This window comes from Macaca nemestrina, chromosome 13 (genome assembly GCF_043159975.1).
Source record: "Macaca nemestrina isolate mMacNem1 chromosome 13, mMacNem.hap1, whole genome shotgun sequence".
Lineage (NCBI taxonomy): Eukaryota > Metazoa > Chordata > Mammalia > Primates > Cercopithecidae > Macaca > Macaca nemestrina.
The window spans coordinates 32175334-32199758 of NC_092137.1; the positions used below are offsets into that span (position 1 = coordinate 32175334).

Below are 24425 nucleotides of genomic sequence, written 5' to 3' on the forward strand. Positions count from 1 at the left end.
CAAGTGATTCTCCTGCCTCAGCCTCCCAAGTAGCTGGGATTACAGGCACAAATACTGTTTTTAATAAGAAAAGTAGAATAGGGACAGGCACAGTGGCTCACTCTTGTAATCCCAGCACTTTGGGAGGCTAAGGTGGGAGGATTGCCTGAGCCCAGGAGTTTGAGACCAGCCTAGGCAACATAGTGAGACCCTGTTTCTACAAAAAAAATTTTTTAATTAGCCCAGTCTGGTGGTGCACAACTGTTGTCCCAGGTACTTGGGAGTTCGAGGTGGGAGGATGGATCTCTTGAGCCCAGGAAGATTAAGGCCGCAGTGAGCTGTGATCATGCCACTGCACTCCAGCCTGGGCCACAGGTTTCAAAAAGAGAGAAAATTAGAATATACATTAGGGAGAAAAAAACTAAATAACCATATTCCTATCTACCTAGTGACCACCCCTATGAAGACCCTGGTACATGTTCTCATTGAAATCTTATTTTGAAATATTTTTGAATTTAAAAAATATTACCTTGGTTTTACAAATGTTTGCTTGTCTTTATGTTCAGCTACAATTTTCTAATCACAATGGTTTTACTTTTTCCTTGTCAGAAAGTGGAGCTGTTCCAAAAAGAAAAGACCCCTTAACACACACTAGTAATTCACTGCCTCGTTCAAAAACAATTATGAAAACTGGATCTGCAGGCCTTTCAGGCCATCATAGAGCACCTAGTTACAGTGGTTTATCCATGGTTTCTGGAGTGAAACAGGGACCTGGTCCTGCTCCTACCACTCATAAGGTATTCTGGGACAGTAACTTTAATTGCTGTGTTTTTGCAAATGTAAAAATTTTTAAGATACTATGCTTGCTTAAGTTGATTATAAGTACTTTGTAATACTTTAGAGAATAGATAAGCTTCCATAAAGTTAATTTTTTTTTTTTTTTTTTGAAACTCTTGTTGCCCAGGCTGGAGTGCAATGGTGCGATCTCGGCTCATTGCAACCTCTGCCTCCCAGGTTCAGGCGATTCTCAGCCTCCCAAGTAGCTGGAATTATAGGCATGCACCACCACGTCTGGCCAATTTTGTATTTTTAGTAGAGACGGGGTTTCTCCATGTTGGTCAGGCTGGTCTCGAACTCCCGACCTCAGGTGATCCACCCACCTCAGCCTCCCAAAGTGCTGGGATTACAGGCATGAGCCACCGCACCCAATCAAAGTTAATATTTTTTAAAATCTACAGAGCAACTTGCTCTAAAACTTTTTTTGGACCTCATTAGACATTTAATACCAAGTTTTGCTTACCCAGTCTGTTTTATATAATGCTATATATTTCATTTTAAATTTATTTTTAAAATTATTTCAGTCTATGTAAATGTTTTATAGCAGTAACATACCTAGAGTTTTGTCATGACTCTAACAAGGGTTAAAATTTGTTTTTATTTTGTAAAAACTAAATCTCTGGATAAAATCCTCTATAACTGACTTAATACCAAATATAGTTCTCTGGTGAATAGAGTTTTACCTTCAGGTAAATATACAATTTCTGGATTTTTATACTCTTTCTCCTATTTTTAAAGCTTGAATTCTGTGAACTTTAAGGTTATTTATGAAAAGTGTAAATGTTACGTTGTATTTTCACATTAAAATTTTGTATCCTTTAAGGGCACTCCAAAAACAAATAGGACAAATAAACCTTCTACCCCTACAACTGCTGCTCGTAAGAAAAAAGACTTGAAGAATTTTAGGAATGTGGACAGCAACCTTGCTAACCTTATAATGAATGAAATTGTGGACAAGTAAGTTTTGCCATCTAAATGTTTTATAGTTTTTATGTTTTAATTTTACTTAGAAAACATGTCAGGAGTGAAATAGATAATAAATACCTTGTCTGGTTTACATACTTAATTTTTATGATAGTTTTCAATTATCAATGTAGAAACCATTGCTTTACTGATTTAACTGTAGTTTAACAGTTAACATAAAAATAACTATATGTCATAGGGCTTAGGATTCATCTTGTAATAACTGGGTCCTGTTTGTATTGTAGAACTAACTGAGGTCTTGTTTCTTAGTGGAACAGCTGTTAAATTTGATGATATAGCTGGTCAAGACTTGGCAAAACAGGCATTGCAAGAAATTGTTATTCTTCCTTCTCTGAGGCCTGAGGTAAGAACTTTATATTATTATTTTTCTATAATACCATCTGTTACCAAATCCACTGTAGCAGTAGTAGTAAAGAAATATTTGAGCTATACTAGAATAATTCATTCATATAAGATAACAGTAGATTTAATGTTTTAAAAAAGACGAAACATTAACAATTGATGTTGAGAAGTTATTACAGAATAGGAAAATGGATATGAGTTCCTAATTTCCAATCCTTTTATATTTTTAGGGAAAGTGGGTAGTATGGTATAATTTTGTTTTGTTTTGGAGATGGAGTCTCACTCACTGTGTTGTCCAGGCTGGAGTGCAGTGGCATGATCTTGGCTTATTGCAACCTCTGCCTCCTGGGATTCAAGTGAGTCTCCTGCCTCAGCCTCCCAAGTAGCTGGGATTACAGGCATGTTCCACTATGCCCAGCTAATTTTTGTATTTTTAGTAGAGATGGGGTTTTGCTATGTTGGCCAGGCTGATCTTTCACACCTGATGTCAAGTTACCCACCCACTTCGGCCTCACAAGTGTGAGCCACTACATCTGGCCAAATTTTGATATCAAGGTGAGAGAGATTTAAAATTAAGAGAAGGTATAAAAATCAGCCTAGCGTGGTGGCGCACACTTGTAGTCCCAACGACTGGGGAGGCTGAGGCAGGAGAATTGTTTGAACCAGGAGGCAGAGGTTGCAGTGAGCTGAGATGGCACCACTGCACTCCAACCTGGGAGATAGAGCAAGATGCCGTCTCAAAAATAAAATAGGCTGGGTGCGGTGGTTCATGTCTGTAATCCCAGCCCTTCAGGAGGCTGGGGCGGGTGGATCACGAGGTCAAGAGATCGAGACCATCCTGGCCAATATGGTGAAACCCTGTCTTTACTAAAATTACAAAAATTAGCTGGGCTTGGTGGTGTGTGCCTGTAACCCCAGCTACTCGGGAGGCTGAGGCAGGAGAATCACTCGAACCCGGGAGGCAGAGCTTGCAGTGAGCCGAGATTGTGCCACTGCACTCTAGCCTGGAGACAGAGCAAGACTCTATCTCAAAAAATGAATAAATAAAAATTTTAAAAGATAAATAAATAAAAATAAATAAAATTAAGAGAAGAAAATCAGGCAGGTAGTGGCCCCTGACACAATGAATTTTCCCAGAATTGGATTGCTTGGGAACACAGCCTGAAGAATGTGGTAAACTCCATCTAAGGCTAAATACCAGCATGAGACTGATAATAAACAAGTACTTTATGGGAAAGCTTTAAAAAAATTTTTTTAAAAAGAGAGTAATTATACTGGAGAAAGAGAAATTAAGATAGAATAATTCTTTTTTTTTCGAGACGGAGTTTTGCTCGTTACCCAGGCTGGAGTGCAGTGGCGTGATCTCGGCTCACATATTTATCGTAACTTACATATTGAGCTTACATATTGAGCTTACATATTGAGCTAGTATTTTGCTGGAGTTATGTAAGATTAGTAAATGCTGTAGACTAAATATTGAGAAAAAAAAAAAGCCCACTCAAAGAGGATTTATGTAATTATAGACCTGAAAAGGATCTTAGCAGTCTTCTGATCCATTCATTGATAAATAAACTAGTCCTAAGAGCTGCAACCTCTGCCTTTGGACTTCAAGTGATTCTCATGCCTCATCCTCCCAAGTAGCTGGGACTACAGGCGTGCACCACCACACCTGACTAATTTTTGTATTTTTAGTAGAGACAGGGTTTTACCATGTTGGCCAGGCTGTTCTCAAACTCCTGGCCTCAGGTGATCTGCCCACCTTCGCCTCCCAAAATGCTAGGATTATAGGCAGGAGCCACTGCGCCTGGCCTGAAGAACAATTTTTAAAAGAATTACTCTTAAGGATATTAAGTCCTCAAAGTAGATAGAGCAATTAAATGATGGGTAGGAACCGAATCTTGCATCCCATACTTTGTGACTCATTAAGGAAGATAGGTAATCTTGCAGTTGATGATAAATATTCGGCTTTCCATACTTAGCACTGTTTTGAATTTTTCCATTTCACAGTATATTTAGTGCTGTTCCAATAATATTGCAAAAAAATAAATCTGAAGACTCACTTCTGGGTCACAGTTATTTCACTATTAACATTAAAATCTACGGGCCTATCTATAACATCTAGTGGAAATAAGCTGTGTGGCACATTGTGCTGGGTGCATTATTAAATGAATGTGCAAAGGTTTTATGGCTGTCTCAATTTTTCCATAGTCTGAGTCATTCACATACTGCCTTCATGCTGTTTATTACTTGTAAGTGAGTACCAACTGTACTAGAACTTCCTGAATATTTTTCAAGTCTGTTTTACTTATTACTCATTTTACGTACATAAAATCAGTGGTTTGATATGCTAGTTAGATTTTTGCTAATACCCAGTACAATAATTAGATAATTATTAAAATAGAAAGCATTTGTCATTGTGTGAACTGGGTTTATATCATGTACCACCTCAGGTCACACTTTTGGGAAACGTAGCTTACATATTGAGCTAGTATTTTGCTGGAGTTATGTAAGATTAGTAAATGCTGTAGACTAAATATTGAGAAAAAAAAAAAGCCCACTCAAAGAGGATTTATGTAATTATAGACCTGAAAAGGATCTTAGCAGTCTTCTGATCCATTCATTGATAAATAAACTAGTCCTAAGAGCTAAAATGACTTGCTCAAGATTTTAGTTAAGTGGTAGACCTGAGAAATACATTTCTAAGATTAGAACTGCCTCTTTAGTGCTATAGCTGCTACCTAATTCTTACATGTGGGGTTTTAGTATTTAAGGGTAGAAAAATATATCTAAAATTGTGAAGGTAATACCAAGGAAATATTTAGGCTATGCAAGAAGTCATTCAGCTTTTGCTTTACCCAGGCCTATAGGGAACATATCTAAAATAGTAAGTAACATGTGAATTTGAATTTAGGCATATTTTCATGGTAGTGACATAATGTGCAATTAAGAAGCTATAATATAAAAATGCCAGTTGCAGGTTATTTCAAATAAAGTTGAATAACCTGACCTCAGGAGGGGCAGAAACCTTAGGAAACTTAGTAAATTGAGACCTAAGGAAGAGCAAGATCTGTGGTAGAGCCAGGTCTCAAGGTTTATATCTTGGTACAAACTTGTCTATACATCACCACACCTGCCAAATGGAACTTTTTTTCCTTCTAGTTCAGATTTCCAAGAAAGGGAATATTATTGTCCTAGCTCAGCTTTTCACAATAGACTCACAAAATGAATCATGTTAAGCCTATGAATGGGTAAGACTTATCCCATAACATGCCTCCATTGTGCAAAAAATCAGCTTTATTCCTAATTCCCCATAGTAGGAAGCTTGCATAGACCACAATAGAGACATTGTTAGGTTACATCAAGAAGGTGAGTGGCAGGCATTCTTGAGTATACTGGAATTTTTATTTCATTGTAGAAACACAGAATCATAATTCGTCATCTAAAACTGGTTTTAAGGAGATAATACAAAAGATACTCACTTGAGATAGATTGCTCTCAGAATTACTTAAAACAAGTGCTTTAAATCTTGCTCATTCATGAAGCCATAGCCCTGGAGGGGATATTGAAAAACTTCTCCATCTTCCTTCAATCACATAGGACCATGTTTTTAATTATATTTTAACATTAAACATAATTTTTAAAAGTTGCAAATACTAATCTTTGAAAAAAACCTCAAACTGTATAGCAGAAAATAGAACATGCCCTCTCACCTAAAAGCAAGACTGCATTTTAAAGTATATCACAGTAATCTGTCTAAATACTTTAAATAGATCTACATAGATCTCTTCCATATCCTGTGCAGCTTGTCTATCATTTTGAGCTTTTTATATTTCTTATTTTGTTCTCTTGCTTAAATGTGATTCTTAAATGAGATTTATAGAAAATGTGATTGTTCTCCAGTTTTTAAAAGCTTTCCTCTGTCTACTAAAATTTCCATGAATTTCTTTCTTTTTTTTTTTTTTTTTTTTTTAAATTGAGACAGAGTCTCACTGTGTTCTCCAGGCTGGCCTCAAACTCCTAGGCTTAAGTGATCCTCCTGTCTCAGCCTCCCAAGTAGCTGAGATTACAAAAATTTCCATGAATTTCTAAATATGATGTTATCTTTCATATACCAGCTTAAACATCAGCCTTTCTTCTTTCAAAAATGTTAGAACTTACCTCTTTAAATAATCTTATGAAGCCATTTCTTAATTTTTGTTTCCTTTTCTAATCTACTAACTTGTATATCATAGTGAATGAACCCTTAGTTCCATCATACCACATACCTTCTACTCCTGTCCTCCTACTTTTTCTCTCCCAGGCTGGAGTACAGTGAATATTTAGTGCTTTTAAATATTATTCATTACCAAACCAAGTAGTGTACTGTTTTTTCCTTGTACAGCCTTTTTCCCCCCTAAATAATTGTGTTATTTTTTCATTTGCTTAATTTTCATCTTATTGATTGATAATTCTTCTTTTCCATTTCAGTCTAATTTCCACATGGCCAAACCAATCTAAAAACCTGTTAACTCAGATCTTTTTTTTTTTCCCCAGAATACTTTTTCCTGGAACCACCACCTTTTCATTCAAGACCAAATGCTTTCCATGCCTCTTTCAAAGTGGTTGTTCTCTAATCTGTCTTCACTACCGTCATGATTTCCTTTTCCTTTTTTTCCTCTTTCTTATGTATCTCCTGTCTTTTAAATTCCATATTTTCCACATTCATAATTTATTTTCTCATTTTGATGGCTATATCTTTCAGTAACTGAGAAAAGGTTTGTGTGAGGGAATTTTTTGAGATGCTGTAGTTTTGAAAATATCTTTGTTCTGCTATCTTCTTTTATTAATAATTTGACTGGATGTCAAGATTTAAGTTGGAAACTATTTTCCCTGAGTATTTCGAAGGCATTATCTATTGTCTTCTAGCTTCCGGTGTTGCTTTGTATTAGAGACAGAAGATCAGGAATCAGGATAGCATTGGACTTCTTATTTCTATTTCCCAAAGCTTTTTGGATTTTCTCTTTATTCTTCTCTTCTGACATTTTATAATGATGTGCTTCATGCATTTTCTTTATATTATCTTTTTCCCTCTTGTACATTTCTTTCTTTTTTTCTGGGGGACAGGGGAGAAGAAGTCTCACTGTTCTCACCCAGGCTGGAATGCAGTGGTGCAATCTCCACTCACTGCACCCTTCGCCTCCTGGGTTCGAGTGATTCTCCTGCCTCAGCCTCCCAAGTAGCTGGGATTACAGGTGCCCACCACCACCATGCCCGGCTAATTTTTGTATTTTTAGTAGAGACGGAGTTTCACCATGTTGGCCAGGCTGGTTTCAAACTCCTGACCTCAGGTGATCCACCTACTTTGGCCTCCCAAAGTGCTGGGATTACAGGCATGAGCCACCGTGCCCAGCCCTATTCTTATTTCATAGATGCGATGTCTTCTTTTCTGTCTCTGAGAGCTTTTGTGAAGTTTTATTTTGTTTACTTTATTATCTGTTTCTTGCAGATTCCTCCTCTTTCATTTTTTTATTTTTTATTTTTTTATTTTTTTTTGAGACGGAGTCTCGCCCTGTCGCCCAGGCTGGAGTGCAGTGGCCGGATCTCAGCTCACTGCAAGTTCCGCCTCCCGGGTTTACGCCATTCTCCTGCCTCAGCCTCCCAAGTAGCTGGGACTACAGGCGCCTGCCACCTCGCCCGGCTAGTTTTTTGTATTTTTTAGTAGAGATGGGGTTTCACCGTATTAGCCAGGATCGTCTCAATCTCCTGACCTTGTGATCCGCCCGTCTCGGCCTCCCAAAGTGCTGGGATTACAGGCTTGAGCCACCGCGCCCGGCCTCCTCTTTTATTTTTGCCTTAAGCTCTTTCATATTGGAAGCTTCTCTCAAATGTCTGGTTATTCTGGTTGTCCACTTATATTACGTGGAACAATAAAAAAGTTGATTAGGACTCTGTGCTGTAAGTAAATTGTTGATAGTGAGAGCCCATTAATCACAGGATGATCAAGCAGCAAGCCTACTGTTTATTTAGGTTTCTCCAAATGGCTATAGCTGTCAGTCCTTTTTTTCTGGGGTTATTTCGCTTCTCTAGAAAAGAATTTTCTGGTCTCTTGTTTGGAGAATACAAGCTTGACTATTGGTGTCCCAGAAAATGGGTGGGAGGAGAGGACTTTGTTTTCTGTTAGGTTGAGCCATGTGAAATTACTAGGTTTTGTTTTGTTTTTTGTTTCGTTTTGAGACAGAGCCCCACTCTGTTGCCCAGGCTGGAGTACCTTGGCATGATCTTGACTCACTGCAACCTCTGCCTCCCAGGTTCAAGCAATTCTCATGCCTCAGCCTCCCAAGTAGCTGGGATTGTAGGCATGCGCCACCATGCCTGGCTAATTTTTGTAATTTTGGTAGAGACAGGGTTTTGCCATGTTGACCAGTCTGATCTCGAACTCCTGACCTCAGGTGATCCACCTGCCTTGGCCTCCCAAAGTGCTGGGATTACAGGTATGAGCCACCGCACCCAGCCTGAAATTACTGTTTTTATAGGTCAAAAACAGTTAAGGGATAGGCATGGTGGCACACACCTATAATCCCAGCACTTTCAGAGGCCAAGGCAGGAAGATTGCTTGAGCCCAAGAGTTCAAGACCAGCCTGGGCAATGTAGTGAGACCCCATATATATATATATTTTTTTTTTTTTTGGGGGATGGAGTCTCGCTCTGTCACCCAGGCTGGAGTGCAGTGGCCGAATCTCAGCTCACTGCAAGCTCTGCCTCCCGGGTTTATGCCACTCTCCTGCCTCAGCCTCCCGAGTAGCTGGGACTACAGGTGCCCGCCACCTCGCCTGGCTAGTTTTTTGTATTTTCTTAGTAGAGACGGGGTTTCACCGTGTTAGCCAGGATGCTCTTGATCTCCTGACCTCGTGATCCGCCCGTCTCGGCCTCCCAAAGTGCTGGGATTACTGGCTTGAGCCACCGCGCCCGGCCTATATATTTTTTTTAAAAAATGGATGAATATCTTTGTTTGAAGATAATGTGTTTGCATATGTAGAAAATCCCAAAGAACCAACAAAAAGAGCTCCTAGAACTAATAAGTGATTATGACAGGGTATAGAATACAAAATTAATATACAAAGTCAGTTGCTTTTTTATATACCAGCAGTGAACAACTGGAATTTTTTATTTGTTTGTTTTTTGAGATGGAGTCTGGCTCTGTTGCCCAGGCTGGAGTGCAGTGGCGCAATATCGACTTATTGCAAGCTCCGCCTCCCAGGTTTGCGCCATTCTCCTGCCTCAGCCACCCAAGTAGATGGGACTACAGGCGTCCACCACCATGCCCGGCTAATTTTTTGTATTTTTTTTAGTAGAGATGGGGTTTCACCGTGTTAGCCAGGATGGTCTCGATCTCCTGACCTCGTGACCCACCCACCTCAGCCTCCCAGAGTGCTGGGATTACAGGCGTGAGCCACCGCGCCTGGCTACAACTGGAATTTGAAATTAAAACACAATACCATTCATATTAACACTAATAAAATGAAATACTTACATGTAATTCTAACAAAGTTTGTTGTAGAAGGTCTATATGAGAAGAATTATAGCACTCATAAAAGAAATCAAAGATCTAAGTAAATTGAGAGATATTCCATGTAAATGGACAGGGAGACTAAATTATTATTGCAATGTCAGTTCTTCCCAAGTTCATATATTGATTCAGTGCAGTCCCAATCAAAATCCAGCCAGTTATTTTGTGGATACTGACAAACTAAAGTTTATATGAAAAGGCAAAAGACCTAGAACAGCCAACACAGTATTGAAGAAGAAAAAAGTCAGAGGACTGAAACTACCCAATTTCAAGACTTACTGTAAAGCTACATTAATCAAGACAGCATGTCATTGGCAAAAGAATAGACAAATAGATCAGTAGAACTGGACAGAGAGCCTAGAAATCAACCCACACAGATAAAGTCAACTGATCTTTGGCAAAGGGACAAAGACAATTCAGTGGAGAAAAGATAGCCTTTTCAACAAATGGTATAGGACAACTGGACATCCACATGCAAAAAAGTTAATCTAGACAGACCTGACAACTTTCACAAAAATAAACTTAAATGGATCATAGACTTAAATGTAACTTGCGAACTGAAACTTCTAGAAGATAACATAGGAGAAAAATCTAGGATAACATCTGAGAAAAATGTTTGGTTTGACAGTGACTTCGTAGGTACAATACCAAAACATGATCCTTGAAAAAAAAATCAGTATGTTGAACTTTGTTTAAATTTAAAACTTCTGCTCTGTGTAAGACGCTGTTAGGAGAATGAAAAGACACACAGCAGACTGGGAGACTTTATAAAATTCATTACCTGATGAAGGACCAGTATCCAAAATATACAAAGAACTTTTAAAACTCAACAATAAGAAAATATACAACCCAGTTGATAAATGAGCAAAATATCTGAACAGACACCCACAAAGGAAGCTAGATGACGACAAGCATATGAGTATCTGCTCAACATCATGTCATTAGGGAAATTGCACATTAAAACAACAACAAGACACCCTGCCACCCCTATTAGAATGGCTAAAATCTAAAACACTGACAACACCAAATTCTGGCACGGATGTGGAGCAGCAGAAATTTTAATTCATTGCTGATGGAAATCTAAAATGGTAGAACCTATTGGAAGATAGTTGGACAGTTTTTTACAAAACCAAAGACAGTTTGATGGTTTCTTACAAAACTCTTACCATATGGTTCAGCAGTCTTACACCTTAGTATTTACTCAAATAAGTTTAAAATGTACATCCAATCAAAAACCTGCACATGAATATTTCTAGCAGCATTATTCATAGTTGCCAAAACTTGGAAGCAGCCAAGGCATCCATAAGAAGGTGAATGGATAAACAGACTGTGGAACATCATGTAATGGAGTAGTATTCAGCAATAAAAAGAAATGATATATCAAGCCACAGAAATATATGGAGGAACCATAAATGCATATTGCTAAATGAAAGAAGCCAATCTGAAGAGGCTAAATTATAGGATTCTGACTATATAATGTTTTGGAAAAGGAAAAACTATGGAAACAATAAGTAGATCATTGGTTGCCAGGGAAGGCAGGGAGAGATGAATAGGTGGAGCACAGTGGATTTTTAAGGCAGTGAAACTGTTCTTTATGATAATCCAATGGTGGATACATGTCATTATACCTTTGTCAAAACCCATAGAATGTAAAACATAAGACTGACCCCTAATGTAAACTGTGGACTTCATTTAATAATAATACATGAATATTTTTTCATTAGTTCTAACAAATATACTACACTAATACAAGATATTCAGAGTAGGGGAAATTGGAAAGGAATGAGAGGTTATATGGGAACTCTGTACTTTCTGCTCAATTTTCTATAAACCTAAAATCACTAAAAAAAAGTTTATTTTATTTTATTTTTTTAAATTTTTTGAGATGGAGTTTCACTCTTGTTGCCCAGGCTGGAGTGCGATGGCACGATCTTGGCTCACTGAAACCTCCGCCTCATGGGTTCAAGCAATTCTCAAGCCTCAGCCTCTCGAGTAGCTGGGATTACAGGCCTGTGCCACCACGCCCAGCTAATTTTGCATTTTTAGTAGAGACAGCATTTCTCCATGTTGGTCAGACTGGTCTTGAACTCCTGATCTCAGGGGATCCACCCGCCTCAGCCTCCCAAAGTGCTGGGATTACAGGCGTGAGCCACCACGCCTAGCAGAAGTTTTTTTTTTGAAGTTGGATATTAGCCATTTCATATGATTCAACCTAAAAGTACATATACCTTCGCTATTGTTAGTAAGTGTAGGTGAGATGTTTTCAGTCTGGGGCTCCACCCTTGACTCCTGCCATGCCTAGTGTCCCTGAGTCTGGAGACTCGTGACTTACTTCTTTAGGGAATGAAACTCCTGCCTCCTGCTTTGGTGGGGGTTGGTACCTGCTTGACTGCCTTTAGTGGGGAGTCAATTCCTGTTTGTGTTTTCTTCCTTTTTTTCTTCCTTTTTTTTTTTTGAGATAGAGTCTCGCTCTGTCACCCAGGCTGGAGTGCAGTGGCGCAATCTTGGCTCACTGAAACCTCCGCCTCACGGGTTCATGCCATTCTCCTGCCTCAGCCTCCCGAGTAGCTTTAACCACAGGCGCCCACCACCGCACCCGGCTAATTTGTTTGTATTTTTAGTAGAGACGGGGTTTCACTCACCTTGTTAGCCAGGATGGTCTTGATCTCCTGACCTCGTGATCCGCCCATCTTGGCCTCCCAAAGTGCTGGGATTACAGGCGTGAGCCATTTCCTATTTTTGACTGCCTGCCTTACTACTGCTTGCTGTGGTGCCTGATACATCCAGTTACTGAACCTTCCCAGGATTTTTGTTCACATCAGCGTGCTTCTTGTATCTAGGTATCCCTTCACAAGTAGGCATTTAGGTTTTAAGCTCTGCTAAATGATTTACCACACTTTATCAGTTCTCCATTTTGTGGGAATTCATTGTGTTAATCTCCTTTTCTGTTTTTGTTTGGAAGATTCATATCTTTTTTATTCATTTAGTATTATTTGGGGGGATTTCTAAGTAGAGAAACATGCCTGTGTTCAATTTCTCTTGTTTAAGCAGTCTGTTTTCATTTTTACCACTGAGGAGTATGAAAGTCTGCTTTCATTTTTACCACTGGTTTTATTTCATTTTGTTTTATTTTTTTGAGACAGGGTCTCACTTTGTCAGCCAGCCTGGAGTACAGTGACGTGATCAAAGCTCACTGCACCCTTGGCCTCCCAAGCTCAAGTGATCCTCCCACCTCAGCCTCCTGAATAGCTGGGAGGACAGGCGATCGATCCAGCACACCCAGCTAATTTTTTTTTTTGTAGAAGCAGAGTTTCCCTATGTCGCCCAGGTTGGTCTTGAACTCTTGGGCTCATGTAATCCTCCCATCTTGGCCCCCTAAAGTGCTGGGATTACAGGTGTGAGCCACCACACCAAGCTGTTTTTAATTATTACATTAATTTATGATTATGTGTTTCCTTTAAAGCTGTGGGCAGCTCTGTTTGGGAGGATGCTACTGAAAAAAGGATGCTTTTTAGATGACAAAGAGTACTTAAAGTGTCTCTAGAATCACAGTTGTAAACTGAAGTATGTCTTTTTAAGTTGTTCACAGGGCTTAGAGCTCCTGCCAGAGGACTGTTACTCTTTGGTCCACCTGGGAATGGGAAGACAATGCTGGTAAGAGTTCTCTTCAAATTCGAGTTTTCTGTTGAGATATCTGGGATAATATGAAAAAAAGAAACTTTATCTTGTCCCTGATCCTATTATTTATGACTTGCTTTTTGCTATTATACACTTTTGGGGTTTTTTTGTTTATTGGTTTTGTTTTTTTTGAGTGATCTCAGCTCACTGCAACCTCCGCCTCCTGGGTTCAAGTGATTTTCCTGCCTCAGCCTCCCAAGTAGCTGGGATTACAGGCACACGCCACTACACCTGTCTAAGTTTTGTATTTTTGGCAGAGACGGGATTTCGCCATGTTGGCCAGGCTGGTCTCGAACTCCTGGCCTCAAGCAATCCTCCCACCTGGGCCTCCCAAAGTGATGGGATTACAGGGGTGAGCCATTGCCTATGGCTGATACACATTTAAGTTTTTCAGCTACTTTTCAATGTAGAAGTAGATGGAGAACCATGTATGTTATCTTCAGTAGTGTGTTTTTGGTTGGTTAAATTTGACAGTGTGATTGTCATTGTTTTTTTGTAAATTAAATAAAATTTTTACTTTGGAAGAGCTTACCTTACTATATTGAGTATCTTTCTTTCTTTTTTTTTTTTTTTTTTTGAGACGGAGTCTTGCTCTGTCGCCCAGGCTGGAGTGCAGTGGCTGGATCTCAGCTCACTGCAAGCTCCACCTCCTGGGTTCACGCCATTCTCCTACCTCAGCCTCCCTAGCTGGGACTACAGGCGCCTGCCACCACGCCCGGCTAGTTTTTTGTATTTTTTTAGTAGAGACGGGGTGTCACCATGTTAGCCAGGATGGTCTCAATCTCCTGACCTCGTGATCCGCCTGTCTTGGCCTCCCAAAGTGCTGGGATTACAGGCTTGAGCCACCGTGCCTGGCCTATTGAGTATCTTTCTAACCTCTGATACTTGCTTCTACTATCATAACAACTTTATTTAAATAATCAGTATGTTATAGCTTTTTTTTTTTTTTTTTAAGTATTCTTTTGCCAGAAGTTTTTGTCAGGCTCTGGATACCTCTTTCCTCTGCATAGCCCTCCTGGATGGAAAAAACAAACAGGGAAAGAGTAACTTTTCCTTAGATGTTTGTCTTTCTCAAAGCAGTTATCTTTGTATATCTAAGAAGAGAAGAGAATAACAGTGTCTCTTTTTTTTTTTTTAAATCTCTCTACTCATTCTCTCTCAGGAGGAGAACAGAAAGAAGCACAGCTCTTCCTGTAACCTGTCCATATTACTGAGAAAGGAACACATTGATTGCTATGTATTGGGGATTGTATTATACCTTACAGTTTTATTTTTATTTTTTACTAATTTTTTTTTAGACAAGAGTCTTGCTATATCACCCAAGCTGGAGTGCAGTGATGTGATCTCGGCTCACTACCATCTCTTCCTCCTGGGTTCAAGCAATTCTGCTATGTCAGCCTCCGGAGTAGCTGGGATTACAGGCATGTGCCACCACACCTGACTAATATTTGTATTTTTATTAGAGACGGGTTTTCACCATGTTGGCCAGGCTGGTCTCAAACTCTTGGCCTCAAGTGATGCACCTGCCTCGGCCTCCCAAAGTGCTGGGATTACGGGCATGAGCCACCACACCCGGCCTCATAGCTTACAGTTTTAGAGAATCTTTTCTAGTACTTAAATCAGTAAATATGGTTATCTTTTAAATGTAATATATTGAACTAATTTCATATTTGCTCTTGTGATTTTTAAAGGCTAAAGCAGTAGCTGCAGAATCGAATGCAACCTTCTTTAATATAAGTGCTGCAAGTTTAACTTCAAAATATGTGAGTGCTCTGTTTCCAATATTGTCATATTTTAAGTTTCTGTCTAAATGTTACTGTTAACTATAGATGGTAATAATATTTCATGAAAATATTTTCCTAGGAGTTTTATATCTATTATTTGCATATGATGAATATCAATCTTCAGAGTAGAAAGTTATGTACATTTGTGTTGTCAAATACTATATTAGTTTACTGGGGCCTTGTAATAAAATACCGTAAACTGGCTGGCTTAAACATCAGCCATTTATTGTCTTACAGTTGTGGAAGGTAGAAGTCCAAGATCAGTCAAAATGTTGGCAGGGTTGCTTCCTCCTGAGGGCTATGAGGGAAAGTGTATGTTGCGTGCCTCCCTCCTAGCTTCTGGTGGCTTTCTGGCAATCTTTTGCATTCCTTGGCTTGTAGATGCATCCCTCTCATCTCTGTCTTTATCTTCATGAGGCATTCTCCCTGTATCTGTCTCTGTATCCAAATTTCCTCTGTGGATTAGGGCTCATCCTAATGATCTCAGTTTCAGTTTGTCATCAGCAGCAATTCTATGTCCAAATAAGGTCACATTCATAGGTACTAGGGATAGGACTTCAACACGTTTTTGGAGAACACAGTTCAACCCATTAACAAATACTGTCACTTTCCACTTAAGCTTCAAGTAAAGTGGATTTTATTTTATCTCAAGGAGCCACCAGATACGAACACAGATCTGATGGCATAAACTGAGTATTTCTGACCTTCTGATTCTGATCTAAAATATGACACAAGATTTTCCCTGTTTTAATTTTTTAACTTTTTTGTTTTAATAGAGACAGGGTCTCGCTATGTTGCCAGGCTACTTTCGAATTCCTGGGCTTAAGCAATCCTCCTGCCTTGAACTCCCAAAATGCTGGAATTACACATGTGAGCCACCACACCTGGCCAGTAGATTTTCCCTGTTTTGTTTTGATTGTTTATAATTTAGTTTTCTTTTTCCATTCACCCTCCGCTGACCCTATAGTATTATTCAAACAAGTGCTCAGTCTAGTTTTGGGGTAGGGCAAGCATAATTACAGTGCTTAAAGAGAGTAATTTGTCTGGTGTGCAGAACTGGTGTGTAAATATAACTGATGCACTGCAAAACTATGAAGTAGTTTCTCTCAAACCTTACACTGCTTTGTCTTTCTCCGTCTCTCCCTTTCTCTTGGTTGCCCCCTCCTCCTCCCAAAGATACCTTAGTCTCTGTTTGCCTTTATCAAAACCTTTATGATTGGCCGGGCACAATGGCCCATGCCTATAATCCTAGCATTTTGGGAGGCCAAGGCAGGAAGATCACCTGAGCCCAGAAGTTTGAGACCAGCCTGGGCAACATGGTGAAACCCCATCTCTACAAAAAATAAAAAGTTTAGCCAGGCGTGGTGGCATGCACCTGTAGTCCCACTACTCGGGAAGCTGAGGTGAGAGGATCTCTTGAGCCTGAGAGTTTGAGGCTGCAGTGAACTGTGATCATGCCACTGCACTCCAGCCTGAGTGACAGTATGAGACCCTGTCTCAAAGAAACAAAACAAGGGGGGCATGGTGGCTCACTCCTGTAATCCCAGTACTTTGGGAGACTGAGGCAGGAGGATTACTTGAGGCCAGGAGTTTGATACCACCTTGGGCAACATAGTGAGACCCCCATCTCTACAAAAAATAAAAAATTTAGCTGGACGTGCCAGTGAATACCTGTGGTCCCAGTGACTCAGGAGGCTGAGGTGGGAGGATCACTTGGGTCGAGGAAGTTGAGGCTGCAGTGAGCCACGATCATGCCAGTGCATTCCAACCTGGGCGTCAGAGCAAGATCACGTCTCAAAAACAAAACAAAACGAACTTTTATGGTTGGAAGTGTTTTGGCAAAAATACTTAAACTGAAATGTGAATCTCTGATGAAAGAACATGTTACCTGTAAAAGTTTGAAGTGTTGGCATTTGTTGCACCAAAATCCAGAGGTGAGGCCAGGCGCAGTGGCTCACGCCTGTAATACCAGCACTTTGGGAGGCCAAGGTGGGCAGATACCTGAGGTCAGGAGTTCAAAACCAGCTCAGCCAACATCGCAAAACCCCATCTCTACTAAAAATACAAAAATTAGCCAGGCTTGGTGGCATGCGCCTGTAATCCCAGCTATTCGGGAGGCTGAGACACGAGAATCACTTGAACCCAGGAGGCGGAGGTTGCAGTGAGCCAAGATGGCACCACTGCACTCCAGCCTGGGCAACTGAGTGGGACTCTATCTCAAAAAAAAAAAAAAAAAAAAAAAAAAAAAGATCCAGAGGTGAATCCAGAGGTCATCACTACATGATATCCAGATAGCCTCTTTCCATGAGAGTCTCAAAGGATAACTTTGCTATCTATAGTTTTGCAGAGAAAGCAACTTGATTTTATCAGTACACCAAGAGCAGATCTATGTCTTTGGAACAGACATGAGATCCGAATTGTCTAGCTGCTATGAACAGCATGCTCTCTGCCTGTAACTATAGACATGTATGGGAAACTTGTTTGTAAGGTTGTATAATGAGCTGTGAGTTAAAGGCAAACTTGACATGTTGACCATAGTTGTTATGGCATTGGACTAAAGTAGCCTCCCTCCATCACTATGATAGAGATAGCCTTGGTGTTAGACCCATAGTTTTTGAAGTCTATTTGCTAAGACTCCCTCTTCTTTAGACAGTTCTTCAAATATTGTTATGCTTTTTCCTGTGGTGGGATTCCTCTTCATGGAGTTTCCTTTCTCAGTAACACTATCTTGTGGTTAATTTGTACTTATTCTTCAGATACCAGCGGAAATGTTACAACCTTCCCTTACCCTCCAAACTATTCCCCCTTATTATTCTCCTAGCACCACTTGCACCTCATTTGTCATACTCATTGGAGTTGAAATTCATATTCATTGATAGGATTATTTTAATTGTATCTGATATCACTGTCACCTCCACTAGAAGATGGTCTCCATGCAGGCAGAGACTATCACCACGTGTTCTTCACTTCCATTTTCAGTTGGCAGTGAGTAGGTACAAATAAATATTTGTGGAATAATCATATGAGGTATAGATACTATTCTCATACCTCTATTTTATTAAGTAGGGAATTACAGAGTAGTTCAGTGATCTGTCCAGGATCTCATAACCAGGAAGTGGGAAACTAGGATTTGAGCTCCAGTGAGTGTGGTCTTTCATTAAAAATATTACAGCAACCATTCTCTCTCTCTTTTTTTTTTTTTCTTTGAGATGGAGTCTTGCTCGTCGCCAGGCTGGAGTGCAGTGGCGTAATCTTGGCTCACTGCAGCCTCCGCCGCCTGGGTTCAAGCAATTCCTCTGCCTTAGCCTGCGGAGTAACTGGGACTACAGCCACCACACCTGGCTAATTTTTGTATTTTAGTAGAGATGGGGTTTCACCATGTCAGCCAGGATGGTCTCTATCTCCTGACCTCGTGATCCACCCGCATGTACCTCTCAAAGTGCTGGATTATAGGCATGAGCCACCACACCCGGCCTACAGCAACCATTCTCTTTTATCCATACTTGTTTCAAGAGTACTCTGTTTCATCTTCATGTTTCCGGAAACAACATAGCATTCATGACCTTAACCCCCAATTCTGATACTGCCTGAATATCTTGAAGCAAGTTTACTTTTAAGAAAGTTGGGCCGGGCATGGTGGCTCAAGCCTGTAATCCCAGCACTTTGGGAGGCCGAGACGGGCGGATCACAAGGTCAGGAGATCTAGACCATCCTGGCTAACACGGTGAAACCCCGTCTCTACTAAAAAAACACAAAAAACTAGCCGGGCGAGGTGGCGGGCGCCTGTAGTCCCAGCTACTCGGGAGGCTGAAGCAGGAGAATGGCATGAACCCGGGAGGGGGAGCTTGCAGTGAGCTGAGATCCGGCCACTGTACTCCAGCCTGGGCGACAGAGCGAGACTCCGTCTCAAAAAAAAAAAAAGAAAGTTGAGGCTGGGTGTAGTGGCTCATGCCTGTAATCCCAGCACCTTGGGAGGCCAAGGCGGGTGGATCACTTGAGCTCAGGAGTTCAAGACCAGGCTGGGCAACATGGCGAAACCCTGTCTCTACCAGAAATACAAGAAATTAGTCAGGCGTGGTGGTGTGTACCTGTGGTCCCAGCTACTTGGGAGACTGAAGTGGGAGGATTTCTTGAGCCTGGGAGGTAGTTTGCTATGAGGCGAAAGATCATGCCACTGCACTCCAGCCTGGGTGACAGAGTGAGATCCCATCTCAAAAAAAAAAAAAAGTAAAGAAAAAGAAAATTGAAATGTCTAGTCTATCATTTTGGCAGTACTAGCTAATATAATTTTTTCCTTATGTCTAACTGAAATCTGCTTTTTCTAATTTTTACATACTTGATTTAACAAAACTCTAGGTTTTTTTTTTTTTTTTTTTTTTTTTTTTATGAGACAGCCTTTCAAATATATAGGAACTTAATGTTATATCCGCTTCCCCGCAGCCCCCAGAATAGTCATTATTTTAGTTGTCTTTCTGTGGTCTCATGCCAGTTTGTCAGTATGCCTAGATAAGAACTGAATATTTTACCTCAGATGTGACCTGATTTTGAAGACTTAAAAAGGAAGCATTGTGCTGGACGCAGTGGCTCATACCTGTAATCCCAGCACTTTGGGAGGCTGAGGTGGGCGGGTCACCTGAGGTCAGGAGTTTGAGACCAGCCTTATCAACATGGAGAAACCCTATCTCTACTAAAAATACAAAAGATGAGCCAGGCATTGTGGCACATGCCTGTAATCCCAGCTACTCGGGAGGCTGAGGCAGGAGAATCGCTTGAACCCAGGAGGCGGAGGTTGCAGTGAGCCGAGATTGCACCATTCGATTCCAGCCTGGGAAACAAGAGTGAAACGCCGTCTCAAAAAAAAAAAAAAAAGCATTGTCTAATGTTATATAGATGTTCCGTCTCATGTGATACATCCTGAGAAAGCTTTTGGGAGGAACTGCATCATAGTCATGGACAACATTTGTGTTATTAAAATATCTAGATTATTTTCCACAAAAAATCAGTTACATATGTATCTTAACATGTATTGTTGTTTAACCTTGTTTATTGAATAACTTATGTGTAGAAAAGTATTTATAGCTTAAGTATACAGCTCAGTGGATTACCACAAAGCAAATATACTTTCAAAATCGCCACCCAGGTCAAGAAATAAATTGTTTGTTACCTGTGGCCCTGAAATCCCTCCAGGCACTCCACCATCTTTATCCACTCCTCTCAAAACCACTATGCTAACATCATAGACAAAGCTAACATGCCTTTGAGCTTTATATAAATCTAATGATGTAGGATTTTGTGTGTATGTGTATTTGGCTTCTTTCATCAGAATTATATTTATGAGATTTATCCGGATTGTTGCATGTAGTTGTAGTTGTGCTTTTTTACACAAATAGATTTAGTTTTTACATTTTTCTTATATGTTCGAACTGTTAATTAATCTGCTTGTCTATTATTTAAAAAAAAAAAAACATTCACATAGTTCTAGCCAGTTTACAGTGTTTTTCCACACAGTCTTCAAAATGTAAAGTTTGGTCTTCAGTGCATCAGTATGCTGCTAGATTTAAAAACTAGGAAAAAAAAATCGGAGAAGTTAGTAATATTAACTGTCACCTCCACTAGAAGATGGTCTCCATGTGGGCAGTAATATTTATCTTGTATTATCTCTGCTAAGTAAAATCTTTTGTAAGTTTCTTTAAATATTTTAATAAACCATAGTACTTAAAATGTTCTCATCCGGGCACGGTGGCTCAAGCCTGTAATCCCAGCACTTTGGGAGGCCGAGACGGGCGGATCACGAGGTCAGGAGATCAAGACCATCCTGGCTAACACGGTGAAACCCCGTCTCTACTAAAAAATACAAAAATCTAGCCGGGCGAGGTGGCGGGTGCCTGTAGTCCCAGCTACTCAGGAGGCTGAGGCAGGAGAATGGCGTAAACCCGGGAGGCGGAGCTTGCAGTGAGCTGAGATCTGGCCACTGCACTCCTGCCTGGGCGACAGAGCGAGACTCCATCTCAAAAAAAAAAAAAAAAAAAAGTTCTCAATTTTCTAAAGTAGTTAAAAGTAACTATAAAATGGCACCTATTTTCCTGATCACATTTTACTTCCTATGTGAAATTTTACAAGCCATTATTCTATTTATTTATTTATTTACTTACTTATTTTTTGAGACAGGGTCTTGTTCTGTCACCCAGGCTGGAGTACAGTGGCATGACCATGGCTCGCTGCAGCCTCAACCACCTGGGCTCAAGTGATCCTCCCACCATAGCATCCCAAGTAGCTGGGACTACAGGCATGTGCCACCATGCCCAGCTAATTTTAAAAAATTTTGGAGGCCCAGATGCGGTGGCTCACGCCTGTAATCCCAGCACTTTGGGAGGCCGAGGCGGGCGAATCACAAGGTCAGGAGTTCGAGACCATCCTGGCTAACATGGTTAAACCCTGTCTCTACTAAAAGTACAAAAAATTAGCGGGGTGTGGTGGCAGGTGCCTGTAGTCCCAGTTACTCAGGAGGCTGAGGCAGGAGAGTTGCTTGAACCTGGGAGGCAGAGATTGCAGTGAGCCGAGACTCCATCTCAAAAAAAAAAAAAAAATTTTTTTTTTGGGCGACAAGGTGTCACTGTGTTGCCAGGGCTGGTCTCAAACTTGTGGGCTCAAATGATCCTCCCATTTCAGCCTCCCAAAGTGCTAGTAGATTACAGGCATGAGTCACTGTGCCTGGTCTTCAAGTTGTTATTAAAGCATGTTTACCCACATTATGCACATGGTATAATGGAAAGTATTGTCGTGGAAGTTAGGAGATAGGGATTCTAGGCTAGCTTTTTCTTTTTTTGAGACAAGGTCTCACTTTTACGCCGCAGGCTGAAGTGCAGTGGTGCGATCTCGGCTCACTACAACCTCTGTGTCTTGGGTTCAAGCAATTCTTCCACTTCAGCCTCCCAAGTAGCTGGGATTACAGGCATGCACCACCACGCCCAGCTAATTTTTGTATTTTTAGTAGACACAGGGTTTCACCATGTTGGCCAGGCTGATCTCGAACTGCTGACCTCAGGTGATCCACCCACCTTGGCCTCCCAAAGTGCTGGGATTACAGGCATGAGCCACCGTGCCCGGCCTCTAGCATAACTTTTATATCCTGAACTGGCCTTAAGAAAGTATCACTTTAGGCCTGTTTCATCTGTAAAATGTTAATGTCATAAGAGATGATCTTTTGAGATTTCTTTCAGCTCTGCGAATTTTTATTTTTTTTATGTGAGACAGTCTTGCTCTGTCGCCCAGGCTGTAGTGCAGTGGTGTGATCTCGGCTCGCTGCAAACTCCGCCTCCCGAGTTCACACCATTCTCCTGCCTCAGCCTCCCAAGTAGCTGGGACTACAGACGCCCGCCACCTCGCCTGGCTGATTTTTTGTATTTTTAGTAGAGACAGGGTTTCATTGTGTTAGCCAGGATGGTCTCCATCTCCTGACCTTGTGATCTGCCTGCATTGGCCTCCCAAAGTGCTGAGATTACAGGTGTGAGCCACCACGCCCAGCCTAGAATATTTGTTTTGATTATTCTAAATCTGGTGACATTTCTTTTGTTTTCAGTTAAATCTTCAATAAAAATAATAAATGCCACCTAGAGGACAGAAAAATTTTTACTGTAGATTATCACAGACCTCATGACTCTTTCATTACTTTGGTGCATAAAATGGCCTTTGTATGGTGTCAGCACCTGGGAGTGTCTCAAGGGGTGTTCACTGACCTTCTGGACTATCTGGAAATATTTCGATATTTACTGGCTGGGCACCGTGGCTCATGCCTGTAATTCCAGCACTTTGTGAGGCCAAGTTTAGGTGGATCACTTGAGGTCAGGCATTTGAGATCAGCCTGGCCAATATGGTAAAACCCCATCTCTACTAAAAATACAAAAATTGGCGAGACATGGTGGTGGGCACCTGTAATCCCAGCTACCTGAGATGCTGAGGGATGAGAATCACTTGAACCCAGGAGGCAAAATTTACAGTGAACCAAGATTGCACCACTGCACTCCTTACTGGGCTATAGAGCAAAACTCTGTCTCAAAAAAAAAAAAAGAAAGAAATGTTGATATTTATGTGTGAATGACTTTTCACGATGTTCTTAATAGAGAAAGTTTTGTTTAGGAGAGCACATTCCAACTTACTTGCTTCTGTAAATATACCCTGTAATCTAGGGATTAAAGAATATGTACAGTGTCTTTTTTCTCTTCCCTCGTCTTCCCCTTTTCTCACTAGTTATATCCTTGATCGAATAGCTATTTCATTCTCAAGTCTTAGGAATGCAGGGTGAAGCAAAACAGATGAATTTTTAAAGCACTTACCAGGCTGTATGAAATCACGGTCTATTGTCTAAAATTGTAAGGAATGGTTCAGTAATACTGTCCCCTTTCTCAAACCAAATCTTTGGTTGTTTTAAGGAAGGGAAATTAAATTCCTGTGTGCTAGATTTTCAACATAAAATTTAAAAAACTGGAATAATGTTGCATTTTATGTGTATAACAATATAATGCCTTGTTTTAGGTGGGAGAAGGAGAGAAATTGGTGAGGGCTCTTTTTGCTGTGGCTCGAGAACTTCAGCCTTCTATAATTTTTATAGGTAAGAACATATTTTCCAACTAAGTTGACTATTTGTGAAATTTCCCTTTCCAAATAGGAAAGATATGATTGGAAACATTATTCAGAAGGAAGAAGTTTTAAAGAAGGGCAAGCTTAAAGACTGTCTAATGAATTTAATAGGACCCACTATATTATTAAGTGGTAAACTAGATTAATCTCAGATGATTCACATAGCTTGGTCTTTAATTAAAGTCTCATACTTGTATTTCCTCTAGATGAAGTTGATAGCCTTTTGTGTGAAAGAAGAGAAGGGGAGCACGATGCTAGTAGACGCCTAAAAACTGAATTTCTAATAGAATTTGATGGTGTAAGTGTTGATTATGATATTTTTAATGTGGCAGCATTTTCATATATATATTTTCCTATTGAATGGCCAATGTTAAAATTACAAATATCTTTATATTTGTTATTACTTTTCTAAATGAATTGAAAAAAGATTTTTTGCTTGTAGGTACAGTCTGCTGGAGATGACAGAGTACTTGTAATGGGTGCAACTAATAGGCCACAAGAGCTTGACGAGGCTGTTCTCAGGTAGGGAGATTTATATGGAAATACATGCATTTATTACAGACAGTATATACTCACGTGTCCATCTTACATATTATTTCCTTACTCTCAGTTTTAAGACTAAATTCACTATTTTCCTC

General features: G+C 40.3%; 1 protein-coding gene across 5 annotated transcripts in view; it reads left to right on the forward strand.

Annotated features, from left to right (window-relative positions):
* Nucleotides 1-24425, forward strand: part of LOC105479905 (spastin) — a 90413-nt gene that overhangs the window by 49212 nt on the left and 16776 nt on the right. For all 5 annotated transcript variants that reach the window (XM_071076468.1, XM_071076470.1, XM_071076469.1 and 2 more), the window contains 8 exons: nt 589-776; nt 1640-1773; nt 2050-2143; nt 13268-13342; nt 15058-15129; nt 23683-23758; nt 23994-24085; nt 24230-24309. In XM_071076468.1, the coding sequence (XP_070932569.1) occupies nt 589-776; nt 1640-1773; nt 2050-2143; nt 13268-13342; nt 15058-15129; nt 23683-23758; nt 23994-24085; nt 24230-24309 (811 nt within the window). The remainder of the gene's footprint in view (nt 1-588; nt 777-1639; nt 1774-2049; nt 2144-13267; nt 13343-15057; nt 15130-23682; nt 23759-23993; nt 24086-24229; nt 24310-24425) is intronic.